This window comes from Phocoena phocoena, chromosome 2, assembly GCF_963924675.1.
Source record: "Phocoena phocoena chromosome 2, mPhoPho1.1, whole genome shotgun sequence".
Lineage (NCBI taxonomy): Eukaryota > Metazoa > Chordata > Mammalia > Artiodactyla > Phocoenidae > Phocoena > Phocoena phocoena.
Genome location: NC_089220.1, coordinates 30,799,142 through 30,821,357, shown reverse-complemented (window position 1 = coordinate 30,821,357; position 22,216 = coordinate 30,799,142). Strand labels below are relative to the sequence as shown.

Genomic DNA, 22,216 nt, shown 5'->3' with positions numbered 1-22,216 from the left:
CGTGGCGTGGTTAAAAAAAGAGATAAAAAACAGGAAGAAAGAAAGAAAAAAAAAAGGAGCAGTACAATATCAAAGAATAAAAAACAAAATAAAATTAGAAAGTTAAAAAATATATTAGGAAAAATAAAAGTATAATTGAAACAACTGCAACAGGGTAAAATAAAATCACAGCAGAAAAAAAAGGGTGGAGGGCACAAGCGAAAAGGAGAGATCACTAACAAAGGATAAAGAATAAAATAAAATTAGGAAAATAAAAGATTTATTAGGAAAAATTAAAAAATCAACAACAATGAATCAACAAGGTAAAACAGATCCCTAATCTAAAAGAGGAAAAAAGAAAAGAAAAGAAAAAAAGCCTTGTCTGTGGGGGTGGAGTTTAGTTGGGGGGTGGAACTTAGGCAGGGGTTGGGTTTAGGGTGGGGTGGGACATAGTAGGTTGGGGGGGTTGATGTTTGAGCGTGGGGCGGGGCCTAGGCAGGGTGGCGTTCAGGTGTGGGGCGGGGCCTCTGCCTAGCACCTGGCAGAAGGGGAGAGGCAGCATGTGGAAAGGACAGCTTCTGGAGAGTGGGCTTCCGGAGTTTGGAGGTAGGACCCTGAGTGAGGGTGTGTGGGTGGGGTTTAGGCCCAGCTCGATGGAGGGGTCTCCGAGTGTAGGGGTGGGGCTTGGGCTCTGAATGGCAGGAGGGAGGCTCTGAGGGCAGAGCATTAGGTCCTGGAGCCCAACAGGCTTCCCAGTGCCTAAGTGGACAGGGAAAGCACTGGCCCTGTTCCCTTCTGTTCCTTCGTGCACCTCCCCCACTCTCTCTCCCAGGGTCTCCCCCGTTGCTGCTGGACCCCTAACTGTGGGTGTGTCCCGCTGGGTGTAGGAACTCCTTCCCTCCCCCAGCCACCCCTCAGGGGTGCCAGTCCCAGAGGTCTGGCCTTTACTTCTGCTCCCCCTTCCCTCCCTCCCACTCCCTCAGGACCCGCATGGCTGGAGGGGGCCTAGGTGGGCAGAGGATCAGGCCCGGCATCTCAACGGGTTTCTAGGGGTCTAAGTGGGCAGGGGAAAGCTGGCCACGCTCCCTTTTGATCCTCTGCCCTCCCAGTGGTTCCCCAGTTTCCCCCTTTGGGCCTGGGATCCCTTCCCCTCCCCCAGCCACCCCTCAGGGGTGCCAGCCCCGCCCTACCTCTGCTTCTTCTCCCCCTTCACTCCCGCCACGTGCCACGTCCTACCCGGTCACTTGGGGTTCCTTCCGTCCCCTTAGGTGCCCTTCCCCATGGGTGCCTGGTAGGTGCCAGTTGTGAGGAGATGGGAATTCCGCTTCCTCCTAGTACGCCATCTTGACTCTGCTCCAGTTCCTTTGCTTTTGATAGTTGTATACTAACCCAGATCTTAGAGCCTCTGCTCCTTCTTCTTTACCTCTAATGACAGTGACTACGTCCCTCTGATTGAATTTGGTGATTATGTGTTACAATTTCTGGTCTTCTTGCTTTTCATTTCAGTTCCCCTTGATCCATCCCTTTATTGCCCTAAGCCATTTGAACTCATTCCCTGGATCCAATGTCCCTTATCCTGTTAATTTTGTCCACTGCTTAATATGGTTAGATATGGAAAAGGCAAAGGATGACTGAGATTTTTAAAACTATTTCAGATTTTTAAAATCTAGTCGACTAGAAGAATAGTAATATCATAAACAGAAATAAGAAAGGCGGGAACAGAGCTTTAGGAAGATAGATGTTCGAATTGAAAGAGTTTAAAGATTGTCTGGTCTCATATCCAGCCAAGGGCCACATGCCAAACTCAGTGAGTTTAGTCCAATGTAGAACTGTAGGATGGCGATAGACCATTCCTAGTGAAACTGTTTGGTATGCTATTGAAAATGAACAGCAACTTTGGAGAAAAGTCATGATTTGGGAGGTAGCTGCAGTATACATTTTGAACATTTTTATGGAAAGTTGTTAAAGTCTTTTAGAAGGATACAGCTTAACTAATTTGATGAGTTTGATGTGAAAATGCAGAGAATATATTTAACACCACTACCATTGAATTGTGTAGTAAGTTTGGAATTTGTGGGCAGAACTGGAATCCTTCTTTAAGCTAACCCATATTTTGTGCATTTCCTGAATGGAGTGATGTTGCCGTGAGAAAGCATTCTACCTTAACTGTACTTGGGCGTTGTAATGAGCCAAGTAGTAGGATGGATCTGTCTGCTATATGCCACTTCAGAAACATTAAGCTAGATGCAGATCATTAATTAATCATAGTCAGTATAAGAGTTAGGAAAGATTTGAGATGTTTTAATATCAGTGACCTCAGTATCTGGAGCTGATGTTTTGTCTTCTGTTGATGTTTCAACAGAATTAATGTAGGTCATTTCTTAGCTATGGGATATTTACTTGAAATTATTTCAGGCATTTTGGAAGTTAATGTAAAATTACCAGGTCTTCAGTAGTATAATCTGTCTGTTTCTTTTTTAGAGTGTTCAACCAGATTCTTCTTCTCCCAGACATGTAAGTCACTCTAATACACCTGTAACTTGTGTTTCCTTAACATTCCTCAAAGCCTTTTTTTGGTCATATGTCAGACTGAACTAAGATTTATGTTATTATTTTCTCACTGGCAATAGAAAGTCCCTGATAGTGCATTTGTTCTTTTTAGCCTCCTTTAATCTGGAGCAGTTCCTCAGTATTTGTCTCACACAATATTGACATTTTTAATGGGTACAGGCCAGTCATTTTGTAGACAGACAATCTTCAGTTTGACTTTGTCTGATATTTCTTCTTTATTAGATACAGGCTGTGCTTTTTTGGTAGGAATATTACAAAAATGCTGTGTTCTTCGTAACTCATCATATCCAGACGCACATAATGTCAATTTATGCTTTTACTGGTGATGTTAACTTTGATTTTTTGGCTAAGGGTAGTGTATGCAGTGTTTTTGAAACACTGCAATGTTAACATTTTGGGCTGGATAATTCTTTGTTGAAAGTTGGGGGTGGGGAGGATCTGTCCTGTGCATTGTAGGCTGTTTAGCATTATCTCTGACTTCTACCCATTAGATGCCAATAGCACCCTCACCCCAACTGTGACAACCACAATGTCTTCACACATTGCCATATGTTCCCTGGGGGGCAGAATCCCCTCCCACTCCCTTGAGAATCAATACTCTACTGAAATGTTACCATTTTTCTCTTGTAGTTAATAAGTATATCATAGGAGGTACTTTGAGACTGTATATATGTCCTGTTGCCCTGCAAACCTCCGCCCAGTTGTTTTTAGTATCCATTGATGTTTCTTGCCTGAATCAGTTATCATTTGATGGTTGCCAAATAGTGATTTTTTTAGCTCCATCAGACCTTCTACATTTATAAGTTGACTTTTTACTGTAAGAACTTTCCCTTTTTGTTTGTATTGGTGTGGATTCATGGATTCTTATTTTATGAAATGGACAGTAATGTTACTATCATTATTTTGATGCTCAAATTGTTCCTGATTTGGCCATTGGGAGCCCATCAAGCTGCCTTCTGTGTCCTTTTGACATACCTTCATCATTTTAAAAGTACTTTCTTCCTTTTGGGCACAATTATTTGTTCCAAGCTCATCTTATACTTTCCTGACCCTAGCCTGAAACCAGCCTTTTCTCTGTGAATCCTTAGTTCTTTTTAGTGGATAATGTTATTTATAAACTAAGAGCTGGATGTTAGTAATCTTTATTACTAGAATGTCATTGCTTCTAGGTCCTCTCAGTGGATAAAGCTAGAAAAATGCATGTATACATTTAACATACACACATACATGTATATACGCACATTTATTCTTATACCTATCTATTTATATGCATATTAAAAATACTGAGTTCATACTGATACTTAATTTCAATCAATTATCATGGGGTTTATTCTGTTCTTCCTCCTATCCTTATTTGTAATTCCCTTCTGCCACAGTCAGAAACCTGACCTCCATATGGAAGCATTTTGAATCCTTAGAATATAAGCCATCAAAGATCTCAGTAGCTAGTTGTGACACTTCAAATTAAATAAACTGATTTCTTTTTTAATATCATTTTCAGGGTCATAATCGTATCATTGCCTACAGTAGACCAGTTTATTTCTGTTTGTGTTGTGGTCTTATTTGGCTCTTGGATTATGGTAGTAGAAACCTTACTACAACCAAGTTCAAATTATACGGAATAACTTTCACCAATCCGCTGGTGCTTGTATCAGCCAGGGATTTAGTTATAGGTGAGTCATCTTTAAAGTATCTTAGATCTTAATGTTAATTTATTTGTATACAAACCATTCACTGATAAATAGATCAATTATATAGATAAAAATAGTTTTACTGGGTTTATTTTGCTGTTTATTGCCATCCTCTCAGTGAGGAACAAAACTATAGGGCTGTTAGGAATGAAAAAAGCTAATGATGAACAAATATTATGGTAATTCTTCTGTTGTTGAAGCAGATGGAATGAAAGATTTCCTTTGGATCTCAGGTTCCTATTATGTGAAAGCAGTTGAATTAATTTTAAAAGCTGTTGTTTATAGTTGGAAAGATTATTTAATATTCAGGCAGTTATCTAGAGAGAAATAATTTAAAATGGTATATTTTAAGAAATTTGGTTTGTAGTTTTAAGCAACTTTAAGAAACTAGCTTAGTAATTTATATTAATTTTGGGTTTCTTTTTATCATTTATTTTATGATCTTAGATGAACAAAAGGATGGATGTGATATACTGTTCTTAACTTGCTTTTCTTTCCTTCTATAGTGTTTACACTCTGTTTCCCAATAGTGTTTTTCATTGGTCTCCTGCCTCAGGTGAATACATTTGTAATGTACCTTTGTGAACAATTGGATATCCATATCTTTGGTGGTAATGGTGAGTACTTCTTTATAAAAATTACAGTTTACAGTATTACTTTTACAGATCACTAAGTAATAAACTGAACATTAAATTACTTTTCCAGTTTTTATTTTAGAATTGTAATTAGAAAGAAAAAGGCACTTATTTAATAATTAAAGACTGAACAGGAATTAATTTGTAGATAGGAAATAATAGTCAAGGCTGCTACTTTAGGGAAAGATCCAAGGATAATGGAGTTGATTTGTAAGTGTTAAAATACTGTCATCTTAAAGTAAAAGTTATAGTGAGTTTACATGGAACCTGAATAGACCTAACGAAATATTTATAAAAGATCAAATAGATTGAGCTCTGATACATGGCATTATATTTAGATTTTGAACTAGTGTATGCATTTGATATTCTATATATTTGGTTTCAGAGCTTTATTTTATCTTTAGCATGGGAACACCAAAACCAGAATGCTTTTAGTAAAAGCATTTTACTGAATAAGATTTTTAGAAATATCTCTGTTTTTAGAGTAGGATATGTAGATATGAATTGATATACTTAGAAATGTATTCCCTGTTACATATACATTTTATTTTCAAAATAAGTAAGACTAATACCAAAATTACCCTGGAATAATGTTTTGCAGAACTTGAAAATAACACTTTGGGCAGCCACCATGGTTAAAATATACCCTTATTTATAAAGTTTAACCATCTAACATCTTATTGAAAGATGAGTGTACAACTATAGAAAAAAGTATGAAAGGGAAAGAAATGACTGAACTTTATAGTTTATTTCTATTTATACTTCACATTTGCAGTCCACATCTTCCAAGTATATGCATTGAAATTATCTCTACTGATAAAATGTTGATATTATGGTTTAAATTTTAAATAGAAGCTAAGCTTCTTCTATGTCACTATGTATCTAGAGCATTTTTATTGTTTTGAAAATTTGAAGGAGTGTGAATTAAGACTGGGCTGGGCTTCAGCATAGCTTAATGGGTAGAAAACAATTTCAGTATTTAGGGGACTGTTATAGGTGCTATATTAATCTAAATACTATGCAGAAAGTTTAGTGTAGGTAATTTATAATAGTGGGCTTTGTCATAATTTACAAACTTGTGCAAGGTGTTAGGTTTTTAATATCTCCTAAAGAAAAATTTTTCTTGTAGAGTTATTTTTTGGTCGCCATATAAAATTACTATTAAAGTCTGTTATCTTAGCCATCCTCTATTCCTTATTATTAGTAATCCCATTAGATCTATTTTTTGTTATTGTTAGCAGTTAGATCATTACTCTTTTGTGAGAATTGATTAGCACATGGGAATATACATTTATTTCTGTGGGTAACACAAGTTCTGTTTACATAGACAGTCTACATAATACATTTCTAGCTTCTTTTCAGGCTCTGCAAGCTTAATTTTCCCATACTTTTTTTTTTTTTCCCTTTTTTTCCCATACTTTTATAAATAATAAGATATATTCTTCAAGCATAATATAGGTACAGTTTTTTTCTGCTGTAGATAAATGTTTATTACTTCCAAGGGGAATATATTTTACCTTGTATCAGAAATTGTTGATAGTAAACCTTTGTCGTTTCGATTTTTTTATATAACTTTATTTTATTTTTAGCTGCGCTGGGTCTTTGTTGCTGCGCGCGGGCTTTCTCTAGTTGTGGCGAGCGGGGGCTCCTTTTCGTTGTGGTGCGCGTGCTTCTCATTGCGGTGGCTTCTCTTGTTGTGGAGCATGGGCTCTAGGCACATGGGCTTCAGTAGTTGTGGCACATGGGCTCAGTAGTTGTGGCTCGCGGGCTCTAGAGTGCAGGCTCAGTAGTTGTGGCACATGGGCTTAGTTGCTCTGTGGCATGTGGGGTCTTCCCGAACCAAGGCTCGAACCCATGTCTGCTGCATTGGCAGGTGGAATCTTAACCACTGTGCCACCAGGAAAGTCCTCAAAATTTTTTGAAAGGATAGGATGAAGAAACTGAATTTTTATAAATCAAACAAGTAGATATTTAATTATAGTTAATAGCATACCATTTTAAATACTTTTCAGTGACCTTTTAAAGTATGTTTTCTCCATAAATGTTTATGAATGTTGATTTCATTTTCCCTTTCCTGTCTAGCCACTACAAGCCTGCTTGCAGCACTTTACAGTTTCATCTGTAGCATTGTGGCAGTAGCCTTACTATATGGATTGTGTTACGGCGCCTTAAAGGTGAGCAATACATGTAGTATGTTGTGTCTTTAAGGCTACTTTTCTATATGAAGATTGTTTTAAATTAACTAATGATTTTTTTCCTGGTATGTCTTCAGCATTAATTTTCATGGTCTTCCTATGTTGAGCATTATTCTTATTCTCATTTAGTTTGAATTTGAAAGCAATTTCATAGTTAATCATTACTAAAGGAAAATCCTTTTCCATGTAGTAATCATAGGTTAATATTAGAAACAGGTTAGTAAAAACTAGGCTGGTCTGGGATAGAGGTGGGGATAGTAATAACAGAATATGAAATTAATTTTAGGTTTCTACTTAAGAATATATGTAACTACTCTTCACATCAAGATTTTTTAAAACTTAGGAGAAGTTGTTCAAGGACTGCAATTTAAAATACAGTCTAGTAAAAATTAACACACTGAAATTTAATGTCATTATTGGTTTAGAAGAATCTGGACGAGCCTTATTAGTTCCATTTTAAAACAATTGTCTCCAAATTATAACTGTAAAAATTTTAGATTTCTCATAAACAACTCTCAGCTCTTGGTATTTTATTTTTTTATGATTAATACAAGATAATCAGAGAACGATAAGGTTGAAAGGGCTATGAAAAGTGACTCATAGCATCCTTCCTTGCTTCACTTATTCAGTAGCATTTACTGTGCTTACTGTGTGCCTAGTCCTGCTTTTAATTTGCCTATATGTTAACTGTGATTAACAAGTCAGTCGATGCTCTTAATAGAGGGTGATGAAGGCTATGAAAACAGAGTGTTACAGGTATAGGAATTAAGATATTACCCTATTCAGCCTAAAGGGATTAAAGATGATTTTCCTAGGGGGTGGTTTTTTAACCAAAATTTGAAGAACAATGGGAAATAGCTAGTTGAAACAAGGGATGAAGAGCCATGGAGTTGTAAAGAAAGTGTGTTATGTACAGGAAACAGCAAATAATTTGGAATTGCTGGAAATTTGGGTACATGAGGAAAGGTGGCCTACAGTAAGGCTGGAAAGGTAAGCAACGGCTGGATTATGAAATATCTTTTATCCTGAACATATTGGGTGGAGATGGAAGACCACCAAATATTCGAGGTAAGGCAAGGAAATGATCAGTGTTGCATTTTAGAAAGATTACTTGGTCCCCAGTGTGAAGGAGACTGAAATATAAGCAGGAAGTATCAGAAGTAGGGGGACTCTTGTGCTGCCGTCTTAATTATAAGGGACTTAATGAAAATTGGAGTCAGTGAATATATTTGGGAGCTCTGTGGATGAAAAGAGCCAGAGTAGGATCCAGGATGACTTCTGGGTAGGGGCTGGCTTGAACGTCTGGTTAGATAGTGATATTAATGCACATGATTGGAAATCTTTGAGTTTACTGGGGAAGGTGATTGTTTACATTTAGACACTTTTATTTGTTGGCATTAATGGGGTATCCAGAGATACATAGTGGGTAGTTATTTGCAGTAATGATGAAAAGATTTAGAATTCATCAACAAATTAAAGTATAAGAAAAAGACTGCTAGCCTGGGTTGGCAGGATGCAGTTAGAACCCTGGGAAATGCCAGTATTTAAGCAGTAGATGGAACAGAATCCAACAAAGGAAACTTCAGAAGCAGTACAGTGTGAAAAAAAAATTATTGAATTTGGCAGTTAATAGGATATTGGTGACTTTAACAAAACAGCTTTTCTGGTGTTTTGGCTGAGGAAGCTAGATTAATGTAAGTTTAGGTCTGAATAGATATTAAGGAAACGTATTCTACTCTCTCTAGAATATAGTCGGGAAACCTGTGCACATGATGAGGATTGTTTTTTAAAAAATATCTGAGCCTTGATTGCATTTAAAATGGGAGATGGAAAATTGATCAGAGAGGGAGATACTTGATGACATTAAGCCCAGGAAGGAACTGGAGGTAATGAGATCCAAATACAAGCTTCTCCCAGCTACGCTACCTATAAACCATCCTGGTATAAAGGTTTTAGATCTATGTTTGGAGAACATGTTTTGGAAAGTGGGTCATTATTTGGAAGTTGCAGTCACAGAAGTTAACAATGCAGTAAGTTTGCTAATTTTCTAAAGGCCTATTTAACTATAATTATATAGCAGGAGAGCAGCAGTTGTAAAACTGCCAACTAGAACCTTGTGTCCTAAGACAGGGAGGGAGATATGTTTTTTTTTCCTTCTTTCTTGGCCATGGCATTTACATTAGACTATTTTAGTTTTAGGCATTCCCCATTGTAATAGAATAAATGTGCAGATGTACTTATATAAATGAGCAAAGACTATGTGCAGAGATTTCATCATAGCAGTGTTTGTAACAGCAAAAACTGGAAACGACCTAGTATTTGTTGTTTGTGACTGTTTAAATCAAATATGGTATAGCCTTACACTGGAATACTATACAGCCACAAAAAAGAATAAAAACAGACCTTAAAATTATTTATTTATTTGGCTGCACCGGGTCTTAATTGTGGCACATGGGATCTTCATTGCCGCATGTAGGATCTTCATTGTGGCGTGCAGGATCTTTTAATTGCAGCATGTGAACTCCTAGTTCAGTCCTAGACTAGTCAGAGTCTTAGCCACTGGACCACCAGGGAAGTCCCAAAATAGATTTCTTATCTGCAAATGTGGAATGGTTTCCAAGACATACAATTTGTTTCTTTTTTATCAAGCTGTATTGAAATGTAATTGACAAAAATGTAAGATATTTAAAGTGTACAGTATGACGATTTGATATACGTATACATTGTGAAAGGATTCCTCCTGACAAGTTAACACATTTATCACCTCACATATTTACCTTTTTTTTTGGTGAGCACATTTAAATTCTACTCTTAGCAAATTTCAGTTCTACAATTCAGTGTCATCAACTATAGTCACTGTGTTACATATTAGCTCCTCAGAACTTATGTTTTAAAAAATAATTTCTAAGTTTATTATTTTAATTTTTATTGAGGTATAATTGACATATACATTATATTAGTTTCAGCTAATGATTCAATATTTGTATATATTGCAAAACGAGCACCACAATAAATCCAATTAACAGCTGTCACCATACATAGTTACAAATATTTTTTCTTGTGTTGAGAACTTTTAAGATCTGTTCTCTTAGCACCTTTTAAATATGCATACATTATTATTAACTGTAGTCACTGTGCTGTACGTTACCTCCCCAGAACTTATTTATCTTAAAACCGGAAGTTTGGGACTTCCCTGGTGGTCCCGTGGGTAAGACTCCACGCTCCCAATGCAGGGAGCCCAGGTTCGATTCCTGGTCAGTGAACTAGATCCCACATGCTGCAACTAAGACCCGATGCAACCAAATAAATAAATAAATAAATATTAAACAAAACTGGAAGTTTGTGCCTTTTGACCCTCTTTACCCATTTGCCCATGCCGTACCTACACTTTATCTTATAACTGAAAGTTTGTACCCTTTTACCAACCTTTCTCTGTTTCCCCCACCTCCCAGTCCCTGACAACCACTTTTCTATTCTCTGTTTTTATGAGTTTGACTTTCCCCCCCCACATATAAGTGATAACGTGCAGTATTTGTCATTCTCTGTCTGGCTTATTTTACTTAGCATAATGCCCTCCAGTTTCATCCATATTGTTGCAGGTGACAAAATTTCCTTTTTTTAAGGTTGAATAATATTCCTGTATGTGTGTGTGTGTGTGTGTGTGTGTGTGTGTGTGTGTGTGTGTGTTTTAATATAAAGGAAGGCAATATGCCAAAAAATAGATGTTTCCTTTGTGCCTTTTTTAAAAAAAGCACACCTGATTGCTTGTGTATACATAGAACATTTATGGAAGAATACACAAGAAATTGACAATAGAAGTTACTTCTGGACAGTTAGGCTCATTGGGGAACATTATTGCATGCCTTTAGGAATGGTTTAATTTTTTTATGTATTCACTAATGTAGACTTTTACATCTGTTATTTCTGCTTTTTTTGTGTTTAAGTTTTGTTTTTCCTTGAACTTTAAAGCTTATAAAAGTTAACATTATTCCTCTAAGACAACTTTAGTACCTCCTGTTTTTTATGTATATACTTTCTAGATGCTTACATATTTTTAAGAGATTGCCAGAATTTGGGCCATTATGTAATGAAGTGAAAATGTTCAGACCCAATACAGTGTGTAGAACAAATACATCTTTTAATCATTGTATTGCATACTATTCTAAATTATTAATGTAAATAAAATAAGTCATTTTGAGACCAATTTAAGGATTTTTTTTTGGTCTGAGAGCAATAAAAAGTAGTGTCAAGCATTTGTTAAATAAATGCAAGCATATTTTGGTTTTTTTTCAGAACTTGTTTTGAGGCAAAATTTATACACAGTGAATTCCACCTAAGTACACTTAAGTACACAATTTGATAAGTTGTGACAAATGCATATACCTGTGTTAATATACACCCCTAGCAAGATACAAAATAGTTTCATCACCATCAGAAAGTTCCCTCTTGTTCCTTCCCAGTCGCTCTGCCCCAGCCGCTTTTATTTTATTATAGGTTTGCGGTGCTTGAGCTTCATTTAAATGGAACCATGCCATATTTACTCTTTTGTAACTGATGTGTTTTGTTCATATAATGTTTTTGAGATTCATCTACATTATGTGTATCAGTAGTTTGTTGCAGAGAAGTATCCCATTTAGTTTTACATCCTCCTTATTTCCATTGTATGAATATGTCACAGTTTATCTGCTGTCTTAGAGATGAACATCTGGGTTGTTTCTAATTTAGGGCTATTATGAATAAGGCTGCTATGAACGTTCTTGTGCAAGTCTTTTTTTGTGGATGTATGTTTTCACGTTTCTTGGGTAGGTAACTAAAACTGAATTGCCAGTTTTCCAGAGTGGTTGTACTGCACATCTTTTTTTCAGTTTTCATTTTTACCAGAGTTGCACATAGTTATCTTTTAAAGAGTCAAATATTTCTACAAGACTTAGTGCCAGGGACAGCAATCCCCTACCCCGTTATTTCTTCCTCAGAGTTAACCCCTTTCAATTCTTTGAGCTGATTCTTTTGGTATTTCCTTCCGTATCTCTAAGCAACTAACTTACACTTCTTGTATTTTGTCAAGGTTTAGGCATTATCCATGGACTGCACGTCATGGAATTGTAGGCTTAACTTTCTTTCACCTCTCCCCCCACATTTCTACTAGACGCAGCCTTCCTTGTCTCCCTCATACACCCGGTATGTTTACCTTACTATCACTGTGCAAATGCTATTCCTACATACATTTCGTTTTCTCCTTTACTTTGTTTTCTTATGTATTTATCTCTCTTTCATTCTCAGACTCTTCACATGTCGCTTAACTTTCTTCTCAGTAAATTCGAACATATAAGGAAGTTCAGTTCCTGGCCCCACCACTTAACTGGACAAATTGCTTAAACCATCTGTACATTAGTTTCCTCATCTATAAATTGGGGAGTAATAGTACATATCTCCAAGGATGATTGTAAGAATTTAGGAAGTACTTGCAAGCTCTGAGAATGGGGCTCGGTACATAGTATGATACACGTAATACAATGATGATGATAAGATTTTGATGTAGCCATTAAAAAAAAGGTCTCTGTTGTGATGTGGAGCAATTTCCAAGACTGTTACTAAATGGGAAAATAAGCAGGTTGTATAACAAACTACCATTTGATTACCCACTCCGCCATTCTCTCCTGTTGAATCCCCAGAGAAAGACAAAGGCGCTTACCTCACAGGCCATATACTTAAGTACTGTTAACTATTCCTTATAGCAGTGTTATCTACCCTATACCAAGTACCGTGTTAGTAGACTCCAGAGATACTGCAGTGAGCAGAGCAGACATGGCATATCCACATCCACATGTTCGGTTGGCCTTAGAAGCTAGCTTTGTATTATTTATTTCTGGGAATATACAGTTTATTCACTCAAGAAACACTGATGCTTATTCAGTGCTCTGGAGGACATAATGGCATTTTATATGAGCAGAGGCATCCAGAAAGTAGCACACCAAATGTCAACAGTTTGTTTTGCCTGAAGTGTTGTATCATGTATTACCTTTTCCTACTCCGTTATTACATATAACAGAAGTTTGCTACACCAAGTTATTTCGTTTTTCAAAAAAGAGAACGTAGTTTACTGTAAACTTAATACCACTTAAAATATGAAAGAAATTGACAGCAGCATGTATCAGAAACAAATGTATTATTCCTAGTGTATAATAGAGCTTTAGTACCAAAAGAAATCTGACAGTGATCTAGCAGTTAGATTCTAGTTCATCAGAAAGTAGTAAATCTAAGTTTATGTAGAATAAAATGCAATTAATAACGTGTGAAAAGGTTTTGTTTAATTAAATCTTTCTCCAAAATACTGACGTAAAAGGATTATGTGATACATTGTGAATTAGAAGCATATTGTTCTGTCAAACTTTTTTTCTCCAACAGGATTCTTGGGATGGGCAGCATATTCCAGTGCTTTTCTCCATTTTTTGTGGTTTATTAGTGGCAGTATCCTATCATCTCAGCCGACAAAGCAGTGATCCATCTGTACTTTTGTAAGTGAGAGTACTTGTTATTGAATTAAAGAAATATAAATAAGTTGGCATTTCTTTCAAATTTAACTTCCAAAATCTGTTTTTCCAATGCCTTGTCAAAGTGCTATTGACTTATCTGTATTTGATTTCAAATTATATTAACTTTGGGTCATTCTGATTACCATTGGCTGAAAGTATTTGTTAGCTTTTTCTCTCCTAAGATTTAAAACTATATTTTCATAAAAATATTCTTATTGTATGCTTATTTATGGCATCTTAAACTTTTTAGAATTTGTCATTTGCTTAATGAGTAAATATACTTGGATCACTTCATTTTCTATCATAAACTTTATTTGCCATTTGAAGTACTGGTTTTTAGGTTATAAATATATTTTTAAATTATTTTCTCTCTTTTTTTAATGTAAAGCTCTTTGGTGCAATCCAAGATTTTTCCAAAAACAGAAGAGAAAAATCCAGAAGACCCGTTGTCTGACGTAAAAGATCCACTGCCTGAAAAACTTAGAAATTCTGTTGTGAGTTTTAGCTTTTTCAGATCACCTGAAAGACTTGCATTTTATATAGTTCATCATGTTATATAATGAACACTTTTTGAGGTAACACAATTTTAGTAACCGGGGAAAAATACATATATAGTTGTACATGGTTGGTGGTTTTTATTTCAAATTTTAACATGTAAGAAATGCTTATTCCTCAAAGTTTGTTTCAGTGTAGAACAGTATGCTAAATAGTTTTAGATAAGGTGAGATTAAGTGATTTCATTGTTTATAGAATTCTTAATCCTATTGAATTTAAACTAGGATTTGAAAGGTGAATATTAACATAAATTAGATTTATTTTGTTGTTATTTTTGTTGATAACAACTACGTCCTTATAAGTCATCTGCTGGTCTTTTAGTGTATTTTTCAAGGGTGTGTGTGTGTGTGTGTGTGTGTGTGTGTGTGTATGTATGTTTATTTTCCAGGTTGAAGGAGAGAACAATAACCTGTACTAATTTCATATCCTCAAGCAGATGTAGTAATTTAAAAAATTTTAACGTTACCTGCATTCTTTCAGTTATTATTTAAAAAATGAATTCTACAGATTCATATCTGCCATATGGAACAAAACATTTTTTTCCTAAGTTATTTTACATATTTCCATTTATGAAAGGCTGAATTTATATAGGCCTTGAATTAGACTAATATTTACCTTCACTGAACTTGAGCTGTTCATATATTCTTTAGAAAACTTCAGAAAAATACAAAACTGCCTCAAGATATAATTTAAACAGTTTTTTCTGACTTTAGTTTTCATGTTAGCAAAGGACATTTCATGTTAAGTATAATAGGATATTTCTGAATGTATTAGCTTAAAAGCATAAATCTGTGGGTCAGTTGATGACCAAAGATATCAAGAGGTTTCTGGTTTTCACTGCAGCCACTAAAAGAACCAAAATTCAGTAAGTAGGGGCTTCTCTGGTGGCGCAGTGGTTAAGCATCCACCTGCCAATGCAGGGGACATGGGTTTGAACCCTGGTCCAGGAAGATCCCACATGCTGTGGAGCAACTAAGCCCGTGCGCCACAACTACTGAGCCTGCGCTCTAGAGCCCGCGAGCCTCAACTACTGAAGCCCACGTGCCTAGAGCCCGTGCTCTGCAACAAGAGAAGCCACTGCAATGAGAAGCCCGCGCACTCGCAACAAAGAGTAGTCCCCGCTCCCCTCAACTAGAGAAAGACCGTGCGCAGCAATGAAGAGCCAACACAGACAAAAATAAATAAATTTATTTTAAAAAAAAACAAGATTCAGTAAGTAAAACAGGACATATGCATGCAGTTTCAACATTTCAGAAGGCCAATGAAAATATAACTTGGTTATCCAAAAGGATATACCCTATAAAAGAACTTAAATATCTCATTTCTTTTTCCCGTATGTAAAGCTTACAGACCAATGGGGGGAAAATCTTCATTCTAAAAGACTTTGTTATGATATGTTTACTGTGTGTGGAACTAGTTAAGCTTAGTTTAATTTCCTTGGCATTGCAGGATCAAACCAAAATATGAGGAAACTGAGGAAGAAAATAAGACTTATTGTAGTTAATTATTATGTGTAAGAAATACCTAGAAGTGCTACAGAACAGGATCAATGAAAATTTATTTCTTAAGCTTGGCCACTTGGGAGGGAAGATTTTGTCTAAATTTTTGGGTAGTGTTAGATAATTCTGTTTTGTTCCACAGAGCGAGCGTTTACAGTCTGACCTAGTAGTGTGCATTGTAATTGGTGTGCTGTACTTCGCTATTCATGTAAGCACAGTGTTCACAGTATTGCAGGTAAGGAATCATTTTATTCTTTTCACTCAGGGAAAATAACTTCGTTTGGATTCACTTCTGATTTGATTGTAGTGTTGGTCCATAATGCCGAAATATATGACTTTTTGTTTGGTTTTAACAACAAATACTTATCTTCTCATGGTTTCTCATGGGTCGTGACTCTGGGAATGGCTTAGCCAGATGATCCCAGCTCGGCATGTGTTATCATGCTGCAGTCATTATGTGGCTGCAGTCAGCTGAGGCTGTTAGCAGGCCTCACTTCCCTGCTGACTGCTGGCCAGAGAGCTTAGTCCTTCTCCATGTGGTCCTCACCAGGGGCTGCCTGAATATCCTCACAAAATGGCAGCCTGTTTCCCCCAGAGCCAGTGACCCTAGAGAGAGAAAGCCCAAGACCGAAGGCCCAGTCTTTTATAACTGATGTTGGATGTGGCATACATACCGCCACTTCTTCCGTATCCACTGGTCATACCGGGCAACCCTGCCGCAATGTGGGAGGGGAATACAAGCAGGCATGAACACCAGGAACCGTGCTGGACTGACACCGTATGCCCTCTGGCCTCCGTGATTCACATCCTTCTAAACCCCCCAAGGCCTCATTCCACTCCACCTGGAAGTCCAGAACGCCGTCCTCTGAATCAGGCCCGGGTGTGGGCGATGCTTGGTCCTGCAGTGCAGTGCTGTGCGTCTGCAGGCACGCGGTTACCTTCCTCGGGGCTCTTCGTTCTCTTGTGCACACCTGTATTTCTACATGGTGTCAATTTGATTATGATGCACCTCCACGTAGTTTTCTTCATGTTTTTGTGTCTGGGGTACATTGCATCTGTGGTCTAGTTTTCATCAGATTTAGAAAACTTTGGTCATTATTACTGTAAATGTGTTTTCCCTTTTCCTTTTGCTGTCCCTCCACCCACCCCCCTTCATGGACTCCAGTTACATGTATATTTGGCCTCTTGAATTTGTCCCACAGTTCACTGATGCTTTGTTCATTTTAAATTCTTTCCGCCTCCCACCACATGTTTAATTTTGAATGCTTTCTATTGCTGTTGCTTTGTTGTTAAGTTCACTCATCTTTTCTTCTGTAATATGTAATCTACAGTTAATCCCATCCAGTGTATTTTTTGTCTCAGAACTAACAAGTTTCATCTTTAGAAGTTGGATTTTAGGTCTTTTTTTATATCTCTCATGCCTCTATTCACTTTTTTGAACAAATGGAATTCACTTCTAACTCTCTTAATGTTCTTGTCTCATAATTCTAATTTCTGTGTCGCTTATGGGTTGGTTTTGATTAATTGATATTTTTCCCCATGGGTCATAGTTTCCTGATTCTTTGCATGCATGGTAATTTTTGATTGGATGTCAAGCATTATAAGGTTGGCCTTTTGTGTATTGGATATTTTTGTATTCCTAGAAATACTCTTGAACTTTGTTTTTTGGCACTATTAAGTTACTTGTTAACAGCTTGATCCCCTCAGATCTAACTTTTAAGATTGCTTAATTGAGACTAGGGCTGTTTAGTTTAGGGCTAATATTCCCCCTACTGAGGCAACATGCTTTGGAATACTCTGACCAGTGCCCTGTGAATGTTGAGTTTTTCCAACCTGGCTTGTGAGAACAGGCACTATTCGTAGCCCTGTGTGAGTGCTGGATACTCTTCTCTCTAATCCCTTGGCGAGGTTCCTTCCCTTTGCATATGTAGTTCTCTGCCACACACATGTGCTGACTCCCCTGAATATTCGAGGGAGACTCCGCAGATCTTCTAAGTTCTCTCTCCATGCAGTTTTCTCTTTGGAGCACTGTCTGCTCTGGCGAGCTCTGGTGAACACTAGCTGCTTTGCTGTCTCCAGGCTTTTAGTTCTGTCTCCTCAACTCAGGAGGTACCAGGCTTCATGTGGATTCCCCTCCCTTCACTGCAACTTGGAAAGTATATAAGGGCAGTAAGCTGGGGCAGTCCTGACACTTACCTCATCTGTTTTCTTTCTCTCAGTGTTTACTGATTATTTCCTTATGTCTAGTATATTGCAAACCATTGGTTCATATATTTTATTCTATTTTGGCTCATGTGGAATAGGGTAAATCTCTATTATTCCATTTGGCCAGAAGCAAAGGTTATATTATTTAAATTTAACATTCTTGCCTGTTTTCTTCTCTTCCAATTTGAACCATTAACTCCTGAGTACCTCACAAGCTGAGTGAGGTCCAGTGGGTCTTCAGGGGTCCGATGGAAACCTCTTTAAGTTTCTAAACGTATGGCTTTTAATTTGAATACTTGAAGTGATGGTACTTGGTTTTGGTGAATTTAGTCATACATAAGAACTCTCTTCCAAACCATGTGAAGCCACAAAAAAAGAACTTTTTCCTCATTCTATTTTGCTCTTCACTCAAACTTAACAGTTTTATTTAGCTCATGTCCTTTATCTCTACTAGCTAAAACAATTGAATACATTGCTCTGCAAGTCACATAGAACATTCTTAGGGAAGCAAGCAATATACCCCAGGCCACACTCTAATTACACTGACAGTGTGAGACACCAAGGAAAGTAGTTAACACATTTAAAAATACCTGTAATACATGAACAGTCACTACCTTTCATGGCTGATTTAATCAGAAAATTACATAATATAGAAATGTTAACTGCAGACAAATGTTTAGTTCTTAGATTCTATAGTTGACTAAAATTGAACTGACAAATTAGAAGTCCTCCTTCGGGTCTCAAAATCACTTTTAACGTCCTCAACTTTATCCTTCTTTTAGCCTGCGCTCAAGTATGTGTTGTATGCGCTTGTCGGCTTCGTGGGTTTTGTAACGCATTACGTGCTGCCTCAAGTTAGGAAGCAGCTACCGTGGCACTGCTTCTCTCACCCTCTGCTCAAGACGGTGGAGTATAATCAGTATGAAGTTCGAAGTAAGTATTTCATTAACACTTTTCCTTTCAATACTATGGATTTTTTTCTTCTACTTTGTTGACAGGTGACTGTTAAGTAAGTATCATCAAGTAACACTTCGGCTTGTGTTTCTTAGGTTTGACACTAATGAATCAGACCTTTTGCTTTCATTTCAGTTGAAGTATGAATGTCAGTGCTAAAATGCCAACTTACCACAGAATAAACCTTGCTCTTTCCTCCTCTAAGTTGTTCTTCACAGACCTCTCATTGATTAATCCTTCAGTGTATGTCTGTGACTTCTCTTTCCATCCCTACCTTCACCCTCAATCTTCCTTGCAATATGCAGGCAACTCAATCCTCTTTAAGACTTCTATTTGATATATTTTTAACTCAAAACATAAAGGGAATAGAAAGGTCTTCGTTCCTGTTTCCACCAGTGACACTATGTCCTACCAGAGAGGGTTATAAAGAGTTGATCAAGAGAAAAGAGGTGAAAAACATTTGTAATTGTTATTATTCATTCAGATTTGGGATAAAGTATAAAATGACTAAAAAGAGGTAGAAGGCCAGTCCATTTGGCAAGCTTTTTACTTGTCACTTTAAACCCTGACTTTTCTAAGTAATCAGTCTGGTTCATTGGTACCATGACCTATAACATACTTCCTCATTTTAGGGGTATAATAAAAGTTAATACCTGTGTCATCATTATTATATACCAGTGATTAAACAAGCCAATGTGTTTTCCTCAGACTTTCTCTTTAGTTAATGAGTTACTATAGAGAGTAAATTTCTCAACTGTTTGGAGATGAATTAACTTCTTTAGAGAACTCTGAAGCTTTTGAAAGATTTCTGTACCAAACTTGACTTTGCAGTATCAAAGCGTATTTCCTGGGCCTTTTAGCAGAATTGCTTAAGTCATCATGGTACTGTAATCTTGATCACTATTTTGATCCTGGGGAGATAATTAAATATTAATGTGTAGATTGTAGTAAAATGACATAAAACTATAAAAATCTGTACTGGCCTATTCTTACCATGAGGAAAATAACTCAGAATGATGTATTTTTGATAGTTAATGATTAATTGCTTTCATATATAAATGTTAGCAGGTGTATCTGGTTTGTTTTGAAGAACAGTTTTCATTAAAGTAAATCATTGATCATGTTGTTTGTTTTTATCTTAACAAAACATTTAGTCTAAATTTTTATAAATTTTGAATCAACATAACATTTTTCACTTATTGAGAGTATTAGGCATTAGCAAAGTTGACTGTAGTAGCTATAAAGAAAAATCTGATTCATTAGAGAGCTTCCTAGAGGTGGTTGACATTATTTTCAGATAGCTGGAGGCTCGTATTTTAAATCTTTCAGCTTATCCTAGACACTTTCCCCAAATGACATTAAATATTAAAGTATTGGGAAAATATTACTGGCAATGAAAATGACACTTATGAAGTGTGTGAATCCAAAACATATACTTTCATATCTGTTCTGAGATGTATGTCTTATAAGATGTATGTGTATGTAAGGATTTTAAAAACAGATAATTTAATAGATCATTTATTTCTTTTTGGGGAAAGGGGCAGTCTAATAATCTTCACTAATCTTTTCTCCAAAAGTTATAGGCATAAATAAGAAAAAGTTATGGTTAAAAACTGAGATTTCAAGAATAAAAGTTTAAAATGAAATTCAGTTCATCTAAATTTAACATCTAAGTTGGAAAGTTGCATGTGTCTCAGAATTCATAAAATTGACTATTGATTGACATACTGGATTACTTGCATTATTTATAGTACAGCTGAATTTGAGTGGTAAGATTTTCCTTTGTTATCACAATATCAGACTATTTTATGCATTAGATGACATGGTTTTCTTGACTTAATATTGCCTTGTTAGACGCAGCTACTGTGATGTGGTTTGAGAAACTTCATGTGTGGCTTCTTTTTGTGGAGAAGAATATCATCTATCCATTGATTGTTCTCAATGAACTTAGTAGCAGTGCAGAGACAATTGCTAGTCCAAAAAAACTGGATACAGAGTAAGTACAGTACTCCTCTTATCTAAGTTTGACTGTTGGGGTCTGTCATAGCAATGTCTTAAGTTACTGATCTAGTAACAAGTAATCATTGAGTGTCTCTTTGGTGCGAAGTACTGTGTGAAAAACTCAAGTGAAATTTTGTCTTTGACTTCCCTTTTCTGAACATCTGTTTCTGCTCTTGGCATATTACTACTCCAGACATCTCATTGTAAACTAACATTTTATGAGATGACATTTATTAAATAAGGTTAATTTTAATATTAGATGGTAAGTTTTGGAGATGGTTTTTTGTGTACTCTGTGAATCAGAACATTTAGGTGTTCACTTGCCTATACAATCATCCTGTAGGCCTACCCACTACACTAGGTACATGTTGTTAGGTAAGCATTAATATGTTTTGTATGTGCTAAATGCTGTTAAGGTTTAAGCAATAGAAGTACTGAGAAACTGGAGGACCAAATGTCAGAATTGCAATAGTGTTACTTATTTTTTAAACATGATTATTTATATAAAGGATAAGAATTATGATACATATGCTTAAAAAGGAATATTTAGAAGTTTAAATTTGATATATATATTCTAAGTTTAGTAAATGAAATGGTGATTTTTCTGAAGTTTGTAGATTAACGTTTTCAGTCATCCGTTGATGAATGTGCTTTCTTTACATTGTAGATTAGGTGCTTTAATGATCACCATTGCTGGTCTGAAGCTGCTACGGTCCTCTTTCAGCAGCCCTACATATCAGTATGTCACAGTCATCTTTACTGTGCTCTTTTTCAAAATTGACTATGAAGCTTTTTCAGAGACCATGCTGTTGGATCTGTTCTTCATGTCCATACTCTTCAACAAGGTAATTTATCACTAAAGGAAACATCCTTATCTGTAAAAAGTGTCTCCCTAAGTAATATGCTATTTAGTGAGGATTACGCTTGCTTTTCATTTGCTTCATTATCTTTTAAGTAGTATCTTTCTTCAGTCAACCAGTTATTTAGGATTAGAATCCCTAAACAATGCCAGTCACTGTCATCCATAGAAGATATATTTCTTGCTGTGGCTAGGAAGGTAAGATTAAATTATATGGAAACATTAGAGGAACTCTAATAAGTATATAAATATATGGGTTCTTCCAAAAGGGGGTATGGTTTTGAATAATTTTAGAAACAAGCATGGTAATAATTGAACCAAACTGTAGGCTGCTTCATAGATGGAGGGAGGAAATAACCCGATACTGAATGAAGATGGTGGAGACTGAGGGCCGTGAGACCATGTGGGAGCAGTGAGATGCTAGTTTATTTGCAGAATATACTGAAGTTTACAGAATGCTCCTAAAATTTGTTATCACCCATGGGATAGTTGCCTGTAGTCTTTTTACAAACGAGATGGTAAAGCCTGCATCTTCTGCC

General features: G+C 36.4%; 1 protein-coding gene across 2 annotated transcripts in view; it reads left to right on the top strand.

Annotated features, from left to right (window-relative positions):
• Positions 1 to 22,216, top strand: part of PCNX1 (pecanex 1) — a 167,401-nt gene that overhangs the window by 103,306 nt on the left and 41,879 nt on the right. For both annotated transcript variants that reach the window (XM_065872992.1, XM_065872991.1), the window contains 10 exons: positions 2,461 to 2,493; positions 4,052 to 4,223; positions 4,748 to 4,858; positions 6,959 to 7,050; positions 13,477 to 13,586; positions 13,993 to 14,098; positions 15,801 to 15,893; positions 18,646 to 18,796; positions 20,672 to 20,813; positions 21,486 to 21,663. In XM_065872992.1, coding sequence (XP_065729064.1) covers positions 2,461 to 2,493; positions 4,052 to 4,223; positions 4,748 to 4,858; positions 6,959 to 7,050; positions 13,477 to 13,586; positions 13,993 to 14,098; positions 15,801 to 15,893; positions 18,646 to 18,796; positions 20,672 to 20,813; positions 21,486 to 21,663 — 1,188 coding nt within the window. The remainder of the gene's footprint in view (positions 1 to 2,460; positions 2,494 to 4,051; positions 4,224 to 4,747; positions 4,859 to 6,958; positions 7,051 to 13,476; positions 13,587 to 13,992; positions 14,099 to 15,800; positions 15,894 to 18,645; positions 18,797 to 20,671; positions 20,814 to 21,485; positions 21,664 to 22,216) is intronic.